The 15,210-nt window shown below is 52.8% G+C and overlaps 5 protein-coding genes across 5 annotated transcripts; 3 read left to right on the top strand and 2 right to left on the bottom strand.

Moving 5' to 3' along the window:
• Window positions 1-2: 2 nt before the first annotated feature.
• On the bottom strand, window positions 3-1,206 carry N7462_000067 (uncharacterized protein; the record flags this gene model as incomplete). The annotated part of the gene is made up of 3 exons (XM_057071793.1): window positions 3-639; window positions 711-926; window positions 998-1,206. The coding sequence occupies 3 exons, from the start codon at window positions 1,204-1,206 to the stop codon at window positions 3-5; spliced, it is 1,062 nt and encodes a 353-aa protein (XP_056938323.1).
• A 451-nt stretch (window positions 1,207-1,657) lies between these two features.
• On the top strand, window positions 1,658-7,175 carry N7462_000066 (uncharacterized protein; the record flags this gene model as incomplete). Its single annotated transcript, XM_057071792.1, has 16 exons — window positions 1,658-2,157; window positions 2,240-2,298; window positions 2,356-2,375; window positions 2,439-2,598; window positions 2,661-2,772; window positions 2,829-2,868; window positions 2,939-3,118; window positions 3,189-3,283; window positions 3,783-4,259; window positions 4,335-4,482; window positions 4,543-5,138; window positions 5,207-5,636; window positions 5,698-5,832; window positions 5,885-6,012; window positions 6,067-6,447; window positions 6,521-7,175. The coding sequence occupies 16 exons, from the start codon at window positions 1,658-1,660 to the stop codon at window positions 7,173-7,175; spliced, it is 4,116 nt and encodes a 1,371-aa protein (XP_056938322.1).
• Window positions 7,176-7,741: 566 nt separating this feature from the next.
• N7462_000065 (uncharacterized protein) lies at window positions 7,742-9,467 on the top strand (the record flags this gene model as incomplete). The annotated part of the gene is made up of 3 exons (XM_057071791.1): window positions 7,742-8,072; window positions 8,155-8,324; window positions 8,403-9,467. Coding segments are annotated over 3 exons (1,566 nt in total), but the record flags the coding sequence as incomplete, so codon positions are not given.
• Window positions 9,468-9,855: 388 nt separating this feature from the next.
• N7462_000064 (histidine phosphatase family protein) lies at window positions 9,856-11,589 on the bottom strand (the record flags this gene model as incomplete). Its single annotated transcript, XM_057071790.1, has 3 exons — window positions 9,856-10,711; window positions 10,770-10,899; window positions 10,968-11,589. 3 exons carry the CDS (start codon window positions 11,587-11,589, stop codon window positions 9,856-9,858), a joined length of 1,608 nt encoding a protein of 535 aa, XP_056938320.1.
• A 2,557-nt stretch (window positions 11,590-14,146) lies between these two features.
• On the top strand, window positions 14,147-15,002 carry N7462_000063 (uncharacterized protein; the record flags this gene model as incomplete). The annotated part of the gene is made up of 2 exons (XM_057071789.1): window positions 14,147-14,583; window positions 14,672-15,002. 2 exons carry the CDS (start codon window positions 14,147-14,149, stop codon window positions 15,000-15,002), a joined length of 768 nt encoding a protein of 255 aa, XP_056938319.1.
• Window positions 15,003-15,210: the final 208 nt, after the last annotated feature.

Raw genomic sequence — 15,210 nt, 5'->3', positions numbered from 1 at the left:
ACTCAAGCCGCCACAATAGACTGCTTCATACTGACAGATGGGTCCTTGATGTACGGGATACCCGTCAACTTGAACGCGCGTTCACTGAGTACAGCCTCGCCGACGGGACCCTGCCGGTTGTGAGGGTCCTCCTTGCCATCGCGCTGGGCAACATTCGAGCCGGTATGTCTCGCGTTAGGCCAGTGGGTAGTCCCCACACGGCGCTCGAAGGCATCCTTCTTGCGCACCAGGTCCTCCTGGGTGGCATCTGCTACGGGCATGAAACAAGTGTAAATCGCAAATCGGGGCTGGCTGGCCTTCGGGCTTAGGTTGTAGTGGGGAGTGCGAGAATCCCAGAGCAAAAGGTCGCCGGGCTCGGCGCAGACCTTCTCCCACTTGCAGCCGTGGTCTTCGAGCCACTTCATACCGCGGTCGGTGAAGCCGTACCATTCGGGCGTCCAGGCCGGGATACGCTCCTCGTCGGCCATCTCCTTGTGGAATTGCTCGGATACGAGGTGCCCTCCTTTGCAGACGATCAGACCGCCATCCTCAGGGCCATTGGGCAACAGGTTCACCAGTCCCTGCATGCATCGAAATCCAGGCTTCTCCGGATCCTGATCCTGGTGTGGCCAGGGCTTGTTGGGAGCAAGGTCGGTGCGGCTTCATCGTGGCAAAGGGACAGTTAGAGTCCAGTTGATTTGACGAGGAGCGGAACGGGTCGGGTCACTTACTTTGGGAATTGGAAGTTGGTGGCATCAAACGAGACAATCAAGTCCTCGTCATCGTAGATCTTCTCGAAGGCGGCGACCACGCCGGGTTCACTGCGCACGCCCCAGACAAAGGATTCATGAGCCAGCCCATAGTGCAAGCACATACCCTTCTCGTTGATGACTGGGAGGTTGTCCTTGTGCACAGTGGAAGGATCATTGCGATCAAATCCCAAATTGCTGTTGGAGGCAAGTGATGATGAGCCTTGTGCAATTTGCCTGTGACAAAGGAGCAAGGGGGAGCTACTTACAAGTTCTCCAGCCAGGAGTACATCTCATCTGCATACTTTGTAGCCTTCTCGCGGGGAATTGCGCCCTTGACGACTGCAAAGCCGTTGCGGGTCAACTCATCACGGAAATCACCATACTGCTGGTCGGTGCCATCCACCCGCATCCGGCCGAAGCCGTGTAGACTGGGGTTGACGCGAGCTTGCTCCGTGATGGTCGTGGTAGTGGACATGTTTCTTCTCTTTCTTTCTTGACAACAAGACTCGTTGATGTCTGGGAAGGGGAGAGTAAATGATCTAGATATCACGTTGGTGGTGTGTTTATAACCGGTACTCTGTGTAGACGTGCCGGGGCATGTCTTCGGAGATCAGTGGACTGGGAAGCGCTTGTCCACCACGAATGCGACTAAGCCAACCATCTTGCAAAACTTGTTTCGATTGGTGTGTTGTTCCTTGCGAATGTCTCGGGCTCCATGGCTCGGAAAGTGGGCGAAGTGGGCGAAGTGGGCAAAGTGGGGGAGGAGTATACGCTCCCAAGTGGCGCCGAAGTGGAAGAAACAGGCGAAGCGGGCGTTGAAGGTAAGGTGGGAAGATGTCTGTGCTTTCTAAAAGGCGGGGAGAGCTGCCTCGTTCAGAGAACATTCTGTGGATGAGAATTCCGTGTTTTCTTTCAGCAAGTCCAACATGTCCAGTGTATCGCCCTTTCGGATTGTGATTGTCGGGGGCGGCATCGCGGGGATGACCGCCGCCATCGCGTTGCGCGGGCCCAACAGACACATCACCGTCTTGGAACAGTCACGATTGAACAAGGAGATCGGAGCTCTGATCTCGCTCCAGCCGAATGCATCCAAGATTGTTAGCTCGACTTGGGGCCTGCACCACGAGTTGAAGGAGGCGCGGGCCATGGTGGATGAAGGGTTTCGCATCTACAACACCGATGGCCAGTTAGTCAACACCGTCCCGCTCTTGACCAAGACGCAATATGGAGCCGACCGTCTCTGCTTTCACCGGCGAGACCTGCATGACCAACTAAAAAGCGCGGCCATCTCGCCTGACCGGGCAGGGGAGCCTGTCATCATCCGTGTGGCCACTCGAGTTGTCGATTGCGACCCGCTGGAAGGGACCGTGACTCTCGATGGCGGAGAGATCGTTGCTGGAGATTTGATTGTGGGCGCCGATGGAATGTGAGTGATGTTCTATATCCGTCCATTTGCCAAAGGCGACGTCGTTCTAACATGAAATGAATCCGATTAAATGTAGACATAGCATGCTTCGCAAACACGTATTGCAGGAAGAACCCTCGCCCACTCTTACCGGGCACTCAGGTGAGTGCAGGAATATGTTTTTGCTTCGATGGAAAGCATCACGTAAATTGACCATAGTCCCAGCTTATCGTCTTATGGTTTGTAGAGATGGCAAGATCCGATCTGGCAGGATGGGGAGGGAGAAACTAACACAGGCTTAGATACCCACCGAAGTTCTGGAGAAGGAAGTACCCGAGTTCTGCGCCAAGATCAATCCTCGCGATCCCTTCACGTCAATGATTGTCGCACAGAATTGTCGCCTGGTGATGGGCCCGGGGAGACAAGGCGAGGTCTTTGGCATTGTAGCCCTTGTCCCCGATGGTGAGGCAGCCATTCATCGCCCCATCAGGGATCGGACCGCGCCAACTAACAGGCTTCATTAGAACAAATGAATGAGGACCCTGCGTCCAAGCAGTCATGGGTATCCGAGGGCAATTTGAGCCAGATGCTCGCTACTTTTGCGGAGTTTCCGGCTTGGGTCACCAACATCTTCAAGTAAAAAGCTTTGCCCTCGACTCCATGCTCGGTCTTCGCACTGATTCATTGAATAGGCATTCCGCGGATCTGGGACTCTGGCAGCTGCGTGATCTGGTAAGGTTCCTTGTAGCCCGGTCTTCCTCAATATTTGTTGCTCCTTTGCTTGTTTGTTCACATGCATTAGAATCCACTTGAAACCTGGCATCGTGGCCGAGTGATCCTCATTGGAGATGCGGCCCACGCCATGCTCCCTACTCAAGGCCAAGGGGCCAGTCAAGCAATCGAGGATTCCGAGGCCCTGGGTGCTTTCTTTGATGACATGACTCAGGTACCGTCCCTGGAGGCCCTGGAAAAGGCTCTAGAGGTAAGTACTGGCCGAACTCTCTTGGGAAATTTGGTTTGGGAGGAGGAACCCGGCTTATCTCTCAACATAGGATATCTTCCAAGCTCGATACTCGCGAGTCAGCCTGATTCAAACATATAGCAGAGAAGCCGCCAAACCCGCGGCAGTCAAGAAGACCGTCACCTTGTAAGTCAAATTGGCGTACTAATCTATTAACTTTGGTGGGTTGCCCAGCGGGTTGATTGACCGTGGATTTTTAGAAAACCGGATGAATTCATGGATTTCAATTGTTTGTATCCTGGGGCTAAGGCATGGAAGAATCAGCAAGTCGCTGCATTGGCTTGAATGGAGGGTTTGGGGAACTGCAATATTGGAATATTTGAACGAGAGAAGACCCTTCTCGTTCGTCTGCAGGGAGTTGTAGGCGCTGTCTATACAGGCGCTGTAATATTGCACAATGTAGAAAATCGAGCCAACATGGCTATACTCCCGTTGCATCGTAAAGGTTATTTATCCCGGGCTCTCAGCGAACTTTTCTGGATACACATGGACTATGACAAGTCGTGAGTACCTAATGAAGACAACCGTACTATATGCTATATGCTATCGCAGGTAGATACCGTGTGTAGCTTACGAGTCAACTGCCGGCGAACGCAACGACCAGCCTTTACCCCGCAAAACTTAGAAAAGTTAAAGCCCGTAAACGCTCGAGCCAGTTTTGGGCCCTGCAATGGACCGGCTCGTCATTCATGATCGCGGGCGGATCCCAGTCTCCCCAGTCTCCCCAGTCTCCCCAACTTCTCCAAGTTCTCCAGTCTTGTCGGCCCCGGGATTGGCGGTGGCCCGCAAAACAGACGCCTCCCGAGGTCAACCGACCCTCTCAAGGCGCCTTAAAGCCGGCGCGTCCCCCTCCAGCCTCCCCAGCTCCCGAGATCGCCATGTCTGGCAGTCCGGAGACCCCGCGACGTTCTCCACGCAAGACCGCCAATCACCATTGTCCACACTGCGACAAGACCTACGAGCGACCGGATCATCTGGCCCGCCATCTGGATTCCCGTGCGCTTGATTCAAATCCTCTTCAATTGGGCTGGGCTGACCAAGGACCAGATCGCAACGAACGCGTTTATCAATGTCCCACCTGCCAACGGGGGTTTAATCGCCGGTAAGGTCGAACCCGAGGCATAACGCATGAAAAGAGAATGGGTGGTTGTGGGACGACCCCGCTGACCATGACCAGAGACGTTCTGCAGCGGCACCAGGCGGTTCATGAAAGAGACATCACCGAAGGGAAATCGTCCGCTCGTCGCACCCGAGAGCGCGCGATCGAAGCCTGCGAGGCATGTGCGGCTGCCAAATTGAGCTGCGACAATGAAAGACCGTGTAAAGTATGCGTGATCGAGCGTTATAATGGCCGGCGAGCCTCAAGAAACTAACCTTTCCATCAGCGATGCCATACCAAACAAATGGAGTGCGTTCCAAAGCCGTCGAGAGACCCTCGCAGGCTGAACGACCGGGTTTCATATCCAATTTCTCTCCCAGCATACTCTCCTCAGATAAACGGCCAGGTTACCGGTCAATCATCGGATCTTCCGGTCTTGACGGACACACCAGGCTCGGGGCCATCCGAATTCAGCGGACCCCCGGCGCCGACTTCATACTCCGGCAGTACCCAGGGCATTTATGAGCCCAACCTTGCCCCAGCGGATGAAATGGCTCTGAGTCCCTTCATTTCGCAGAGAAACTTGCAGACATATTCCGCACTCAGCGGTTTCCCAGCCTTCTTTGAGCAGGTCATGCTGCCCGGCTTGGATACGGAAGAGGCAACCCAAGGAACACAGCAACCGCGCGCGTTCGACTTTATGCAGGATACTGATTTCACTTTGTCAGAAAATGACATTTTTGGTACGGATTTCATTCCGGACTTGGATAAGATACTCGATACCGTGGGACCCTTTACTGGATTTGAAGACCACCAGCATCCTTCACCCGACGACCAAGAGTCTGTTAGTCGGCGCGCAGCGGCTTTTAAACGCTCTCTTTGGTAAGCGCATTCTACTTCCATGACCCCCTCCGTTATATATATTTCTTTAAATTCTGATAAATATCCAGGTTGTGGGTGCCAGAAAAAAACCAGCATGCCTTTAGTGAGGAGGGAAGAATTCCTATGCGTGACAGTGACAGCATCCCCTCAACACATCAGCTGCGACTAGATGCCCTTCAGATTCCCGGAAACCTTTCTGCACAGGCAAGAGATGACATTTTCAAGTTGGTTATCCGGACTGCAGGATCCCGACTATCGATTTCTGCATTCCCATCGGCCGACTACCTCGACACCCTCATCAAGATTGGGATTGGCAAACGAGTTGAGACTGATGCATGGATCCATCTGTATACATTCTACGATCTACAATATCAGCAATTGCGCCCGGAGCTTCTGACAGCTCTTGTTGCTGCGGGGTGTGTCTGTTGCGGGATGCCGTCAATAAACAAGACGGGCATTATCTTACAAGAAATTACGAGAGTTGGCCTTGCACAATTGGTATCTTTCTTTCACATTACCTCTCTCTTATTGAAAACCGCTGACCGACTACTGGGGTCAGGTTGAGGATGATAACAGCGTCCTCCGAGATCTCCAGTACCTGCAAGCTTCAATGCTGTGGCTCGATATCGGAATCTTTTGTGGGTTCACTCGTAAAATGCAAATTGCAGAAAGCTACCTACAGCCTCTCTGCACGGTAAGGGCTTCTCTTTTGCTGTGTAAGTTATTAATCGGACTGACAGAGATAGGCTGTCCGACGAGCCGCAGCATTTGACCGATCAACTTATACCATCACCACTCCGCATTCGTTTAGCGACGATGACGAATCGTTGAACAAAGCCTGGCATGTTTGGGTCAAACAAGAGTCCCTCAAAAGGTAATTCAAAATATCTCTATTCGTTCAGTACGGGGGGTATATTGATCAAGACAGGCTCGTATATCACCTCTTCGGCCACGATGTGGAGGTAGCCGCTGCCATGAACCGACCTGCCATTATTTCATATACAGAGTTAACCTTACCTTTCCCCGCCGCTCGGGATTTATGGCTGGCTCCTACGGCTCGAGCCTGGAAAGACATCTGGACGCGACGATATCGGACAATAGGCCTATCCGAACTAAACCTCCGCGACTTGCTCTCGGACCCATCCTTGATAGGTAATTTTCCACCAGAGCTCGATCTGGAGATTGCTAGGTCGGCTCTTCTACAGGGCCTCGCCCTCCAGGTCTGGGAGTTCCGGCAGCAGATGCTGTTATCTCAAGGATCTTCTCGTGCTACAACTAGACTATGGCTACAGAGTCGGCAAGAAGATCTGTAAGCTTTCTTCCTCATGACTCCTTTTCCTCAATTTTTTGCCTTGAAATATTTCATCGCTGATGGCGCCAAGGTATACGATACTTAGAGCGGTTCAGAACGACTCTCCCAACCCGCCACCGGTTACAAGACTAATGAATGAATTCGTCATGATGTATCTCCACATCGACATTGATGCAATCCAACGCTTCGTCGGAAAGATGGGGGAGCTTGATGCGCGCCGCGCCTATCCTGGGCTACGCGACTGGAGCCGGACAAAAGAAGCTCGAACAGCGATCTGGCACGCCGGTCAAGTATTTCGAGCGGCGCGAGACGTGAGTGCCCACCAATTCCGTGGCTTTGACTCCCTCTCAATCTACCATGCTGCGCTCGTTCTGTGGGTCTATGGGCTCCTTCAATGTGGAGAATCCCGGCACCTGGAGGTCACCACTCCGATGAGCGAAGCCGATAAGACGCCTCCGGTTCCACTTGACGGGCCCGAAGACCAGGGGACGCGGGCATTCTTAGGTCATGGGATCGGGCATCCGGGACTCACCATGCTCCAATTGCGTGGGGGACATTCGGGCGATGTCAAGGTCTTCTGTGAACTGATTAAACCCCGCTCGGTGATGGCAGTGGCGCGACAAGTCTTCGAGGGCAATTGTCCCCTCCCATTACCGGATGATGTTCTCCCACCGATGATCCAGAATTTGTGTGCTTTGATCCAGGACCTGGGCAGCCTTCCATGATACCATGACTCCTGATGACTCTGAACGACTCTGTGAATGACTACGATCTCTGTGTACCATATAGGACCCAGCCGAATGTATAGAATATGTTCTCTCTCAAGCCACTCAGCCTTTCAAATTTTCCGAGCACTAAACCAATAGCCGATGACAGGATGTGTGGATTGGTATGTTGTAGCCAACGATTGGTCCGACTTGTCTTCTCGGCAAGTGGAGGATCCACCCCCACGGGGAACCCTTGTATCATCCCCTCTCGGCTTCAACGGGGGGGTTCCCTCCCAATGTTCCCCATTCCCCGGGTTCTATCTCTTATTCGCTCTTGACAAGGGCCTCCCTCTCCGGATGCAGCACAGTCCATACCCGCAATGTCTATACATCGTCTGGCCTAGCCCCAGCCCCCGCACAATGCATCTGGAGCGAGTGGAGGAAACTCGCGACCTACTCTAGCGCGGAAAGTAAAAGGCGAATAAACGCCAGCGCATCGGGCTCTTCTCTCTTCTTTTTCTTCTTTTCTCTCTCTGGAGCCGCTGCGCGTCCAGACAGACATAGATTATCCTCTCTCTAGCGTCATGGCTGCTATCGACCAGAAAATCAAGATCGAATTCGTCGAGGATGTGGAGCCGCAGGACGTCAGGACCGACGAGGTGCTCGTCAATGCCTCCGGACATATCCAGCGGCTGCCCGTTCCCAGCGCCGATCCCAATGACCCGCTGAACTTCTCTGTTTGGGAGAAGACCGGTGTCATCGTGAGCTGCTGCTGGTTCTCCATCATGTCACTCTCCGTTGTCGGCGGATTGGGGTCGATCTTGTCCATCTTCTTTGAGCTATATATCCCGCAGGGTCATAGTACAACGGAGGTGGTTTGGCTGGGAACGTTTCCGTCTCTGTTTGTGGGTATTGGTAAGTCCTATTGTTCATATCTGACGACTTGAGTTGGTCGTTCTGTTCTTGTCGAGAGGATGGAGAGCTCATGTGTTGCTAGGAAATTATCTGATTCTTCCGATGGGGTTGGTGTATGGCCGCCGACCCGTGGCAATCGTGTCTATACTGGTGCTGTTGCTTTCAACCATTGGCTGTGCGCTGTCACAAACGTGGGAACAGCATCTCGGGCTGCGGTGTCTGCAGGGTCTCGCAACGGGGGCTACGGAGTCGGTTCGTTTCGCACCCTATCTTCCTTGGGGTACCTGTTCCCCGCGCTAGTACTTCTTTTTATTTCTCATGCCTTCTTAGCTTCTTCCTTTGATGCTCTCCGAAGTCACATTCGTCCATCAGCGCGGCCTTGTCTACGGCGTCTACTGGGCAACCCAGAATGTGGTCACCAGCTGTCTGAACTTGGCTTCCTCCTACGAGGCGGCAGCGCTGGGATGGCGCTGGTTTTACTGGGTTTATGTGATTGCCGTTGGCGTGGGCTTCTTGATTGTCATTTTCACTGGCTTCGAGACTCGGTACCAGCGCCGTGCACAAATGGTCAACGGACGGGTGGTTGTAACAGATCAGTTTGGCGTCACTCAGGTCCTCTCCGGCTCCCAGGCCCAGGACTATATGTTGGCGCTGGAACAGACTGACGATTCGATCCCGGATGAGGCGCGCCCGAAAAAGACATATCTGCAGATGTTGGTGCCGTACGACAAGCAGGCTAAGAATCCGGTGAAGATCATCCTCATGGCATGGTTCCACATGATCGAAGCCTTCAGCTCACCCGGCATCCTCTACGCTACTCTTCTTTCATCTGTTGTGCTGGGGTGCAGCGTCGGGATGTCCTTGACCTACGACAGTGTGTTGGAGAGCTACGGCTGGCCCGCCAAGAACGTCGGTCTGATCAACTTGGGCGGCGTGTTTGGCGGCATGGGCGGTATGCTCTATGCGGGCTTCTTTGGCGATTGGTTCATCCTGCGCTGCGCCAAGCGCTCTGGTGGCCTGCATACCCCCGAGCACCGTTTAATTCTTCTCATCCTCCCTGGTATCCTGATGGTTGTGTCGCTGCTGCTGTACGGCTTCACCGCTGGTGGTGGTTCCACCTGGGGCGGACCGTATATGGGCTGGACACTGCTACAGGTCGCATTCGTCTCGGTGCTGATTCTGTCAACTTCCTTCGCCGCCGAGGCGTGGGAGAAAAACCCGGGCCCAGCACTGGTAGCAGTGGTTGGTACGAAGAATATCATTGCGTTTGGGGTCAGTTATGGCCTCAGCCCAATGGTATCTAAATACAGCTACGCAGTCGCGATGGGAATTCTCACGGCTGTCACTGGTGCTATCTTTCTGTTGGGTATTCCTGTGTATTTCTTCAACCCTGCGGTAAGTCATTCTTCTGTCGCAGAGCGACTTTTCCACGGAATGTTTGTTTTCCAAGCTGACTCGAGAACGTATATAGTGGCGTCGTTATATGCAACGGAGGGAAGAGAAGAAATCGCAAACCTGACAACATCTTCGATAACTGATACGCACCAGCCTTGTACTAGCCTTTTTTGTATGCATGCCTTTAGTGATATAGCCTCTCTCGTGTAGGACAAGTGCCCAAGGAATGAAGAAGATTTACTATTAACCTCTACTTTCTTTTTCTTTTCAAATCGCTCGGCTAACACATGTACTTGTTCAGAAGAATGATAGTTTGAGAATGTGTTTACGACACATGACCAACCATTGGAGTCACGTAGAGTATGAAAAACGGCTCATAATATTAATTCTAAGACTGGATCGGCTGGCCATTGGCCACTTGGGTTGTAATATTGTAATTGCCAAAGCATGCTTCCTGGTACATGGCCTCCTTATTTAGGTTGGGCACCTGGCTGAGGAACTCCTCAACGGGACAAAACCCATTCACAGCGCTGCCACACAGGCCATCGGCGGGCACTGGCGCATTGTTTAGTACAAAACGCAGATAGTCAATTGTACTGGACTGGCCCGAGAGGTCTGGGTTCGTGTATAGCTGCTCCTGGAGCTGGTTGAAAGATGAGCCCCTCGGGCAGGTCCAAATTTCTGTGAACAAGCGTGCGCCGAAGGGTGTGATCTGGTTCATATTAAACCGGTTGCTCGAAGGTGCATGTGAGACAGACGTAGGCAATCCATGAGGCCCGGCCTTGAAGTAATCGAGTCCCAGTGCCGTCAGTACGGACACAATGATATCATCATGAGACATATCCATGTACAACGGCTGGTCCAGCGGGAAGTCCTTAGAGTTATCGTCGTAGGTGTAGTTGATGCTGCTATCACTGCTTTTGATAAGTCGGGATTGCAACCGGGCAGCCAACTCCTGGACGTAGCCAATACCCTGGGCGCGGCCACTAGGCGCCCCGAAACCATAATTTCCATAGAAACTCAGGTCGATGGCATACTGGAAGTCCCGCCATTCCTGCTCCGTGAACAAGGTGCAAAAGGACGATCGACCCAGGGTGGCATATTCGTAAGGGCATAGATTGAACATGGCATAGACGTCCATCTCATCTAGATCGAAGTCGTCGGACATGAACTTCACAAAACGGTTGAGTACACTCTTGACCAGTGCCGGGGCGAAGGCTTCAACGGCGTTATCTCTGCTCGAGCTGTCAGATCGAAATCTTCCAATGTACTGGGACAAGCACTGGGGCACTGCTCTCTTACCCGACATCACTCCCATTGGTACAAGAGGAGGTAGAGGACAAAGTATTATTGAAGCCATCTTGCTCCGGAATAATGGTCAGGTCATATAGTGAATAAGAGCTGTTGGCCCCGGTGTTCCCAAAGAACCCGCCTAGGAAAAGAAACTGTTAGCTTTAAATACAATTTACGAGATGTAGAGTTTCAGCGGCGGTGACCTACTCAGCCACCAGCGGGCACTCTCGAGGATGCGAGGGTATGAAGTGGTGCGAAACGTCGGTTTCGGGCGAGCCGTGCCATTGGGATATACGTTCAAGGACGAGTCATAGGCCGCATCCCCCGGGCCAGCATGATATAGTAGGCGACCATACATGCTCCAGAACAGCGCACCTGAGGTAACTTCTGTGGCTGCGCCGGTGGGCAGCAGAGTGTTCAGGCCGAGCAGGTATTCCCATTTATTGAGGAACTCCAGCGGACCAGTGCCAATCTTTTTATCCGGGTTCTTCTTGGAATAATTGCCCACTTTCCACGCAAATGACTCCATGTCTCCGCCATCAAGCGGCCATTGGGTCGGATATCGCTGCGCATGGCGATGCAAGACATGCACCTGAGACAACTCGCATTCCGTGGGGTATCCCTTGGGAACCTCGAAGCCGGGGGCGTCGGCATAGGGGCTAAGATTGCCCCAGCTGGATTTCATGTCGAACCCCGAGGGGTAGGAAGTTCCGGTTGGCGCTGCTGCGGAAGTTGAGCCCACAGGAGAGCTTGAAATCGTCATGGCGGAGGCTACGTTGCTGCCAGCCAGAGCCAGCCAGCCTAACATGGTCGAGTGCATGCCTGCCATGAGGGATTGTAGTCGATGTCGAGTTCAATGCGTCGGGTTTCGCTTAAATGTTGCTGTCAAGACCTTTGAGCGTCTCCTAGATCAAAGAAATGCACGGCTATATTACATCGGGCTTCAGCCGGTGTCGACCATGCCAGCCCTATATACCGGGACTCTCGCGCGCGGTGAGGGGGTGGATCGACCCGCTGCATTCCTGGATGGGAACCCTGGAGCCTCTGGTCACCTTTTCTCCGCATCTGCTTTGCTTGTTCGCCTTCCGTGCCCGGCTAGATCCTGATCTGCTTGTCTTGCTGTGCGATCACTCACACCACGTCGGGTAACTGGACACACGACAGTGTGCACGTTGACCCACTGAGGGGTCCCAGGATGGCCCAGGGGATTCGGGGCATCTGAGTGGTTGGATCAAGGCCATGAGATCATGGTACCGGGCCTAGTTCGACTTCGATGCGAATTCTATCTGGTAATTGGGTGCGCGGGGAATGCCTATCGCAGGATCGGTAGAATTGCAATACAGCGTTGCTTGAAGCCTGTTTGTACGGGGGGCGGGGAAATGCTTGTATCCTGATAAGGTGGGGGGGACGATACCGCCCGTAGAAGGTCTCTAGACTTGCTGCCTCGCTATAGATATGAAAAATAAAGAAGCGGGGGAGTGGGCAATCTCCATTTTTCCTTCCCTCCTCTCTCTCTGCCTTAATATCTCTAGAGATTTTGTCAGAGCGCGTGCGAGTTGCTTGATGTCGCGGAGGGGTTTCGGCCTCCGTGAGTCCGATCGGAGCGAAGAAATCCATCTCATTGTCCACACGCGAGGCGACTAAGGTTCAACATCGGCAAGTAGAGGTTGGATTCTCCATGGAACGGGGATGGAAGAGGAAGGAAAAGTATATACTTGGTATATGCAAGAGAGATTGGTCAGGGGGCAAGCCACGAGCGAATATTTATTTACTGCAGGTGTCTAGACAGATGGTACTGGGATATATACATGGCTGAAGTCACTCGATGATTTCTCCACGAACAATCCAGGGCTGAATGGAATTGGAATGGGAGCTAGGCCAATTCAAAATTCAAAGATTTGAGTAATCACAATGTTTGAAAATGAGCAAAAGGTAGCAGCTGTAATCTGGCCCTCTGACTGATGGAGGATGAGGGAGTATAGACTCATATGATAAACAAAAGACTCATACTTCCCGAGGACCTAGACATCAATACCCACCTCCAAACATTTGCAGGTCTAAGATTGCGATGTCGCTCAATTGTTCATCTTGCCATTTGTATCCGAGTTGCAGCTTGGTTAGGCATGCACAGCCTGTTCATGCCCCAGCGAGTAATTCGGCGCGCCGATCGGAACTTAACCCCGAACCGACTACGAGAGCGAAGCTCTTTCAGCAGAGCAACCGAAGCAACGGACGCGGAGGGTTATGCACTCTATATACATCTCTGTCTCTTCAAGTGACATAGTTTTGGAACCCTTGGGAATTTTTTTTTCTTCTTTTTTTTCTTCCTTTTTTTATTCAGAATTTTTGAATTCCGAAAATCTATAGAGTCTAGTAGCCCAATCGAGACGGTGCTGACTGGTCATATTCAGGAACCAGGAACCAGGCACTACTACATATCCGCCCTTCAACAGCATGGATGTGTGATCATTGACGCATAAATTATGCTCGTATGTATAGAATCCTATGTCGTCTGCACTATGCTGCCAAATGACAATGTGGTATATTCCTCCCAGAATCCAACGGGGGATCACGGGACATCACCCTAAGTGAACCCTGCACATATCGTCTTTCCTCGGATTTCATTTTTTAACCTTCGAACGGCCCCCAAACCGCACACGAACCGTCAACATCCCCTCTCTAACCGCCGCAATCGGGAGATAGAAAGAAGATGTGGTTCTTCACCGTCTCCCACGAAGCACCAATGAACCAATGAGGCTCGTGAGGGTCGCCGACAATGAACCGGCTCGAAACACCACACTCGCTTTTTTGTACCGCATTGGGTTCAGGGCGAGCGCCATCGCGGCGTGGTGGTTCGTATCGGACACGAGCGATTGGATACGAACCTTCGTGGTGGCGCCGCCGGCCGGACCGGACTGGCTTGTGATGGGCTCTTGGCCGAGCTTAGCTTGGAGGTGCAGCTGCGCAGGTCCCCATTTAGGGCTGATCAGGGTTCAGCTTGCCGTTGCTGATGGCAGATGGGGATCTTTTCCGCCCAAATCGTCCAACGAACCCCTACAGTCCTGGCAAGAAGCCGAAATGACACAGTACGACCAGCGAATATTTGAAGCAAATACAAACGCCACCCGGTCCAGGACCCGACATTTTCTGATGCATCGTCGACTTCCCCGGAGCCGCACGTGGAGCCCACCAAAACCCATAAAGAGCGCAAGGGGTCCCTTGAGCTATCACATCCAGCCACTCTTTGCACTCAGACTCGATCCGAACCGGGCTGTGTCACCGTTCCTGTCCCTTTTCACCATCTGCACCCCCCTTTTTGTTTTCTTTTTGTGAAATCCATTCCTCTACCCTCTGCTCTGGTAGTCGTGATTCTGGAGTGAGCAACCATGCTGGCGCTTCATATCGTTCTGCTCGTTCTCCTGAGCGTCTCCCTGGCCTTTGCCATTGTCGAGCTCGGACTCTCTGCCTACGTCGCCACCTTCTGGGGTAGAAGCTACAAGGAGTACTACTGGGACCCTTATGAGGGCTATGTCTACAAGACTGTCCATGAGAGTACCCCTGGTATCCTGATCTTCATAATCTTCAGCGCCTGTTGGACCATCCTGGCCGTCGTCGCGGCCCTCGTCCTGCCCTGGTTCTATGCCCGAAAGGGTTTCGTCAGCACGACCCTCAATACTATCCTCGGCATCGGCTTCACCGTTGTTTACTTTGTGACCTCCGTCTTCTGGCTGGCCTGCTTCGCTGATATCGAGTCCTTGTTGGGCGGCGCGACCAGCTCCAATGACTACCTTAATGCCGTGATTGCTTTCGCCATCTTGCTTTGGTACGCTTCTCGACCTCCCTCCATGTGCTCTTCCCTGAAAGATCCCACTTTCGAAGCTAACCCTCGCCCTTCCTTTCCTTCTATCTAGGCTCATTTTCCTCGCTCTCTTCATTCTTGCCATCCTGGCGCTCTGCGGTGTGTTGGCTGCGGAATGGGTGGGATACCAGCCGATGCGCAAGCGTGGTGTCCCCGTGGCGCCACAGACCACGGAAGCCCCCGTGGTTCAGGCCCATGATGGGCCGATGAGTACGACCCCTGTTGCTCCCTCGGAGCTGTCTACTCGTGATGCTGAGGCTTTGCATAACCAGCAACCCACCACACAGGCGCATAATGCCTCGTCGCCAACCGCCCACGCCAGCGCTGAGCTCAGCGGCGATAGTAGTGTCCACCATGGCCACCAGCAGACGGTGGATCATTGATCAACGTCCAAAATCCACATGGTCCATTGCCTTTATCTTTGAATACCTACGACTATACGATTTCGGGACGACTATTTGTTCAACTTGCATTGGCGTGGGAATGGTGTCAATCATCCGTAGAGTTGGTGGAAGAGCGGGTGGTTGAAGACACGAAATGAATACCCCAGTTGAAGCGATTACTTTGAATATGTCATCTAATCATAATTGC

Source organism: Penicillium macrosclerotiorum (genome assembly GCF_028827735.1).
Source record: "Penicillium macrosclerotiorum strain IBT 26536 chromosome Unknown utg000001l_segment0_segment0, whole genome shotgun sequence".
Taxonomy (NCBI): domain Eukaryota; kingdom Fungi; phylum Ascomycota; class Eurotiomycetes; order Eurotiales; family Aspergillaceae; genus Penicillium; species Penicillium macrosclerotiorum.
Note: the sequence above shows the minus strand (reverse complement) of the source record. Positions and strands in the feature narration are given on the sequence as shown.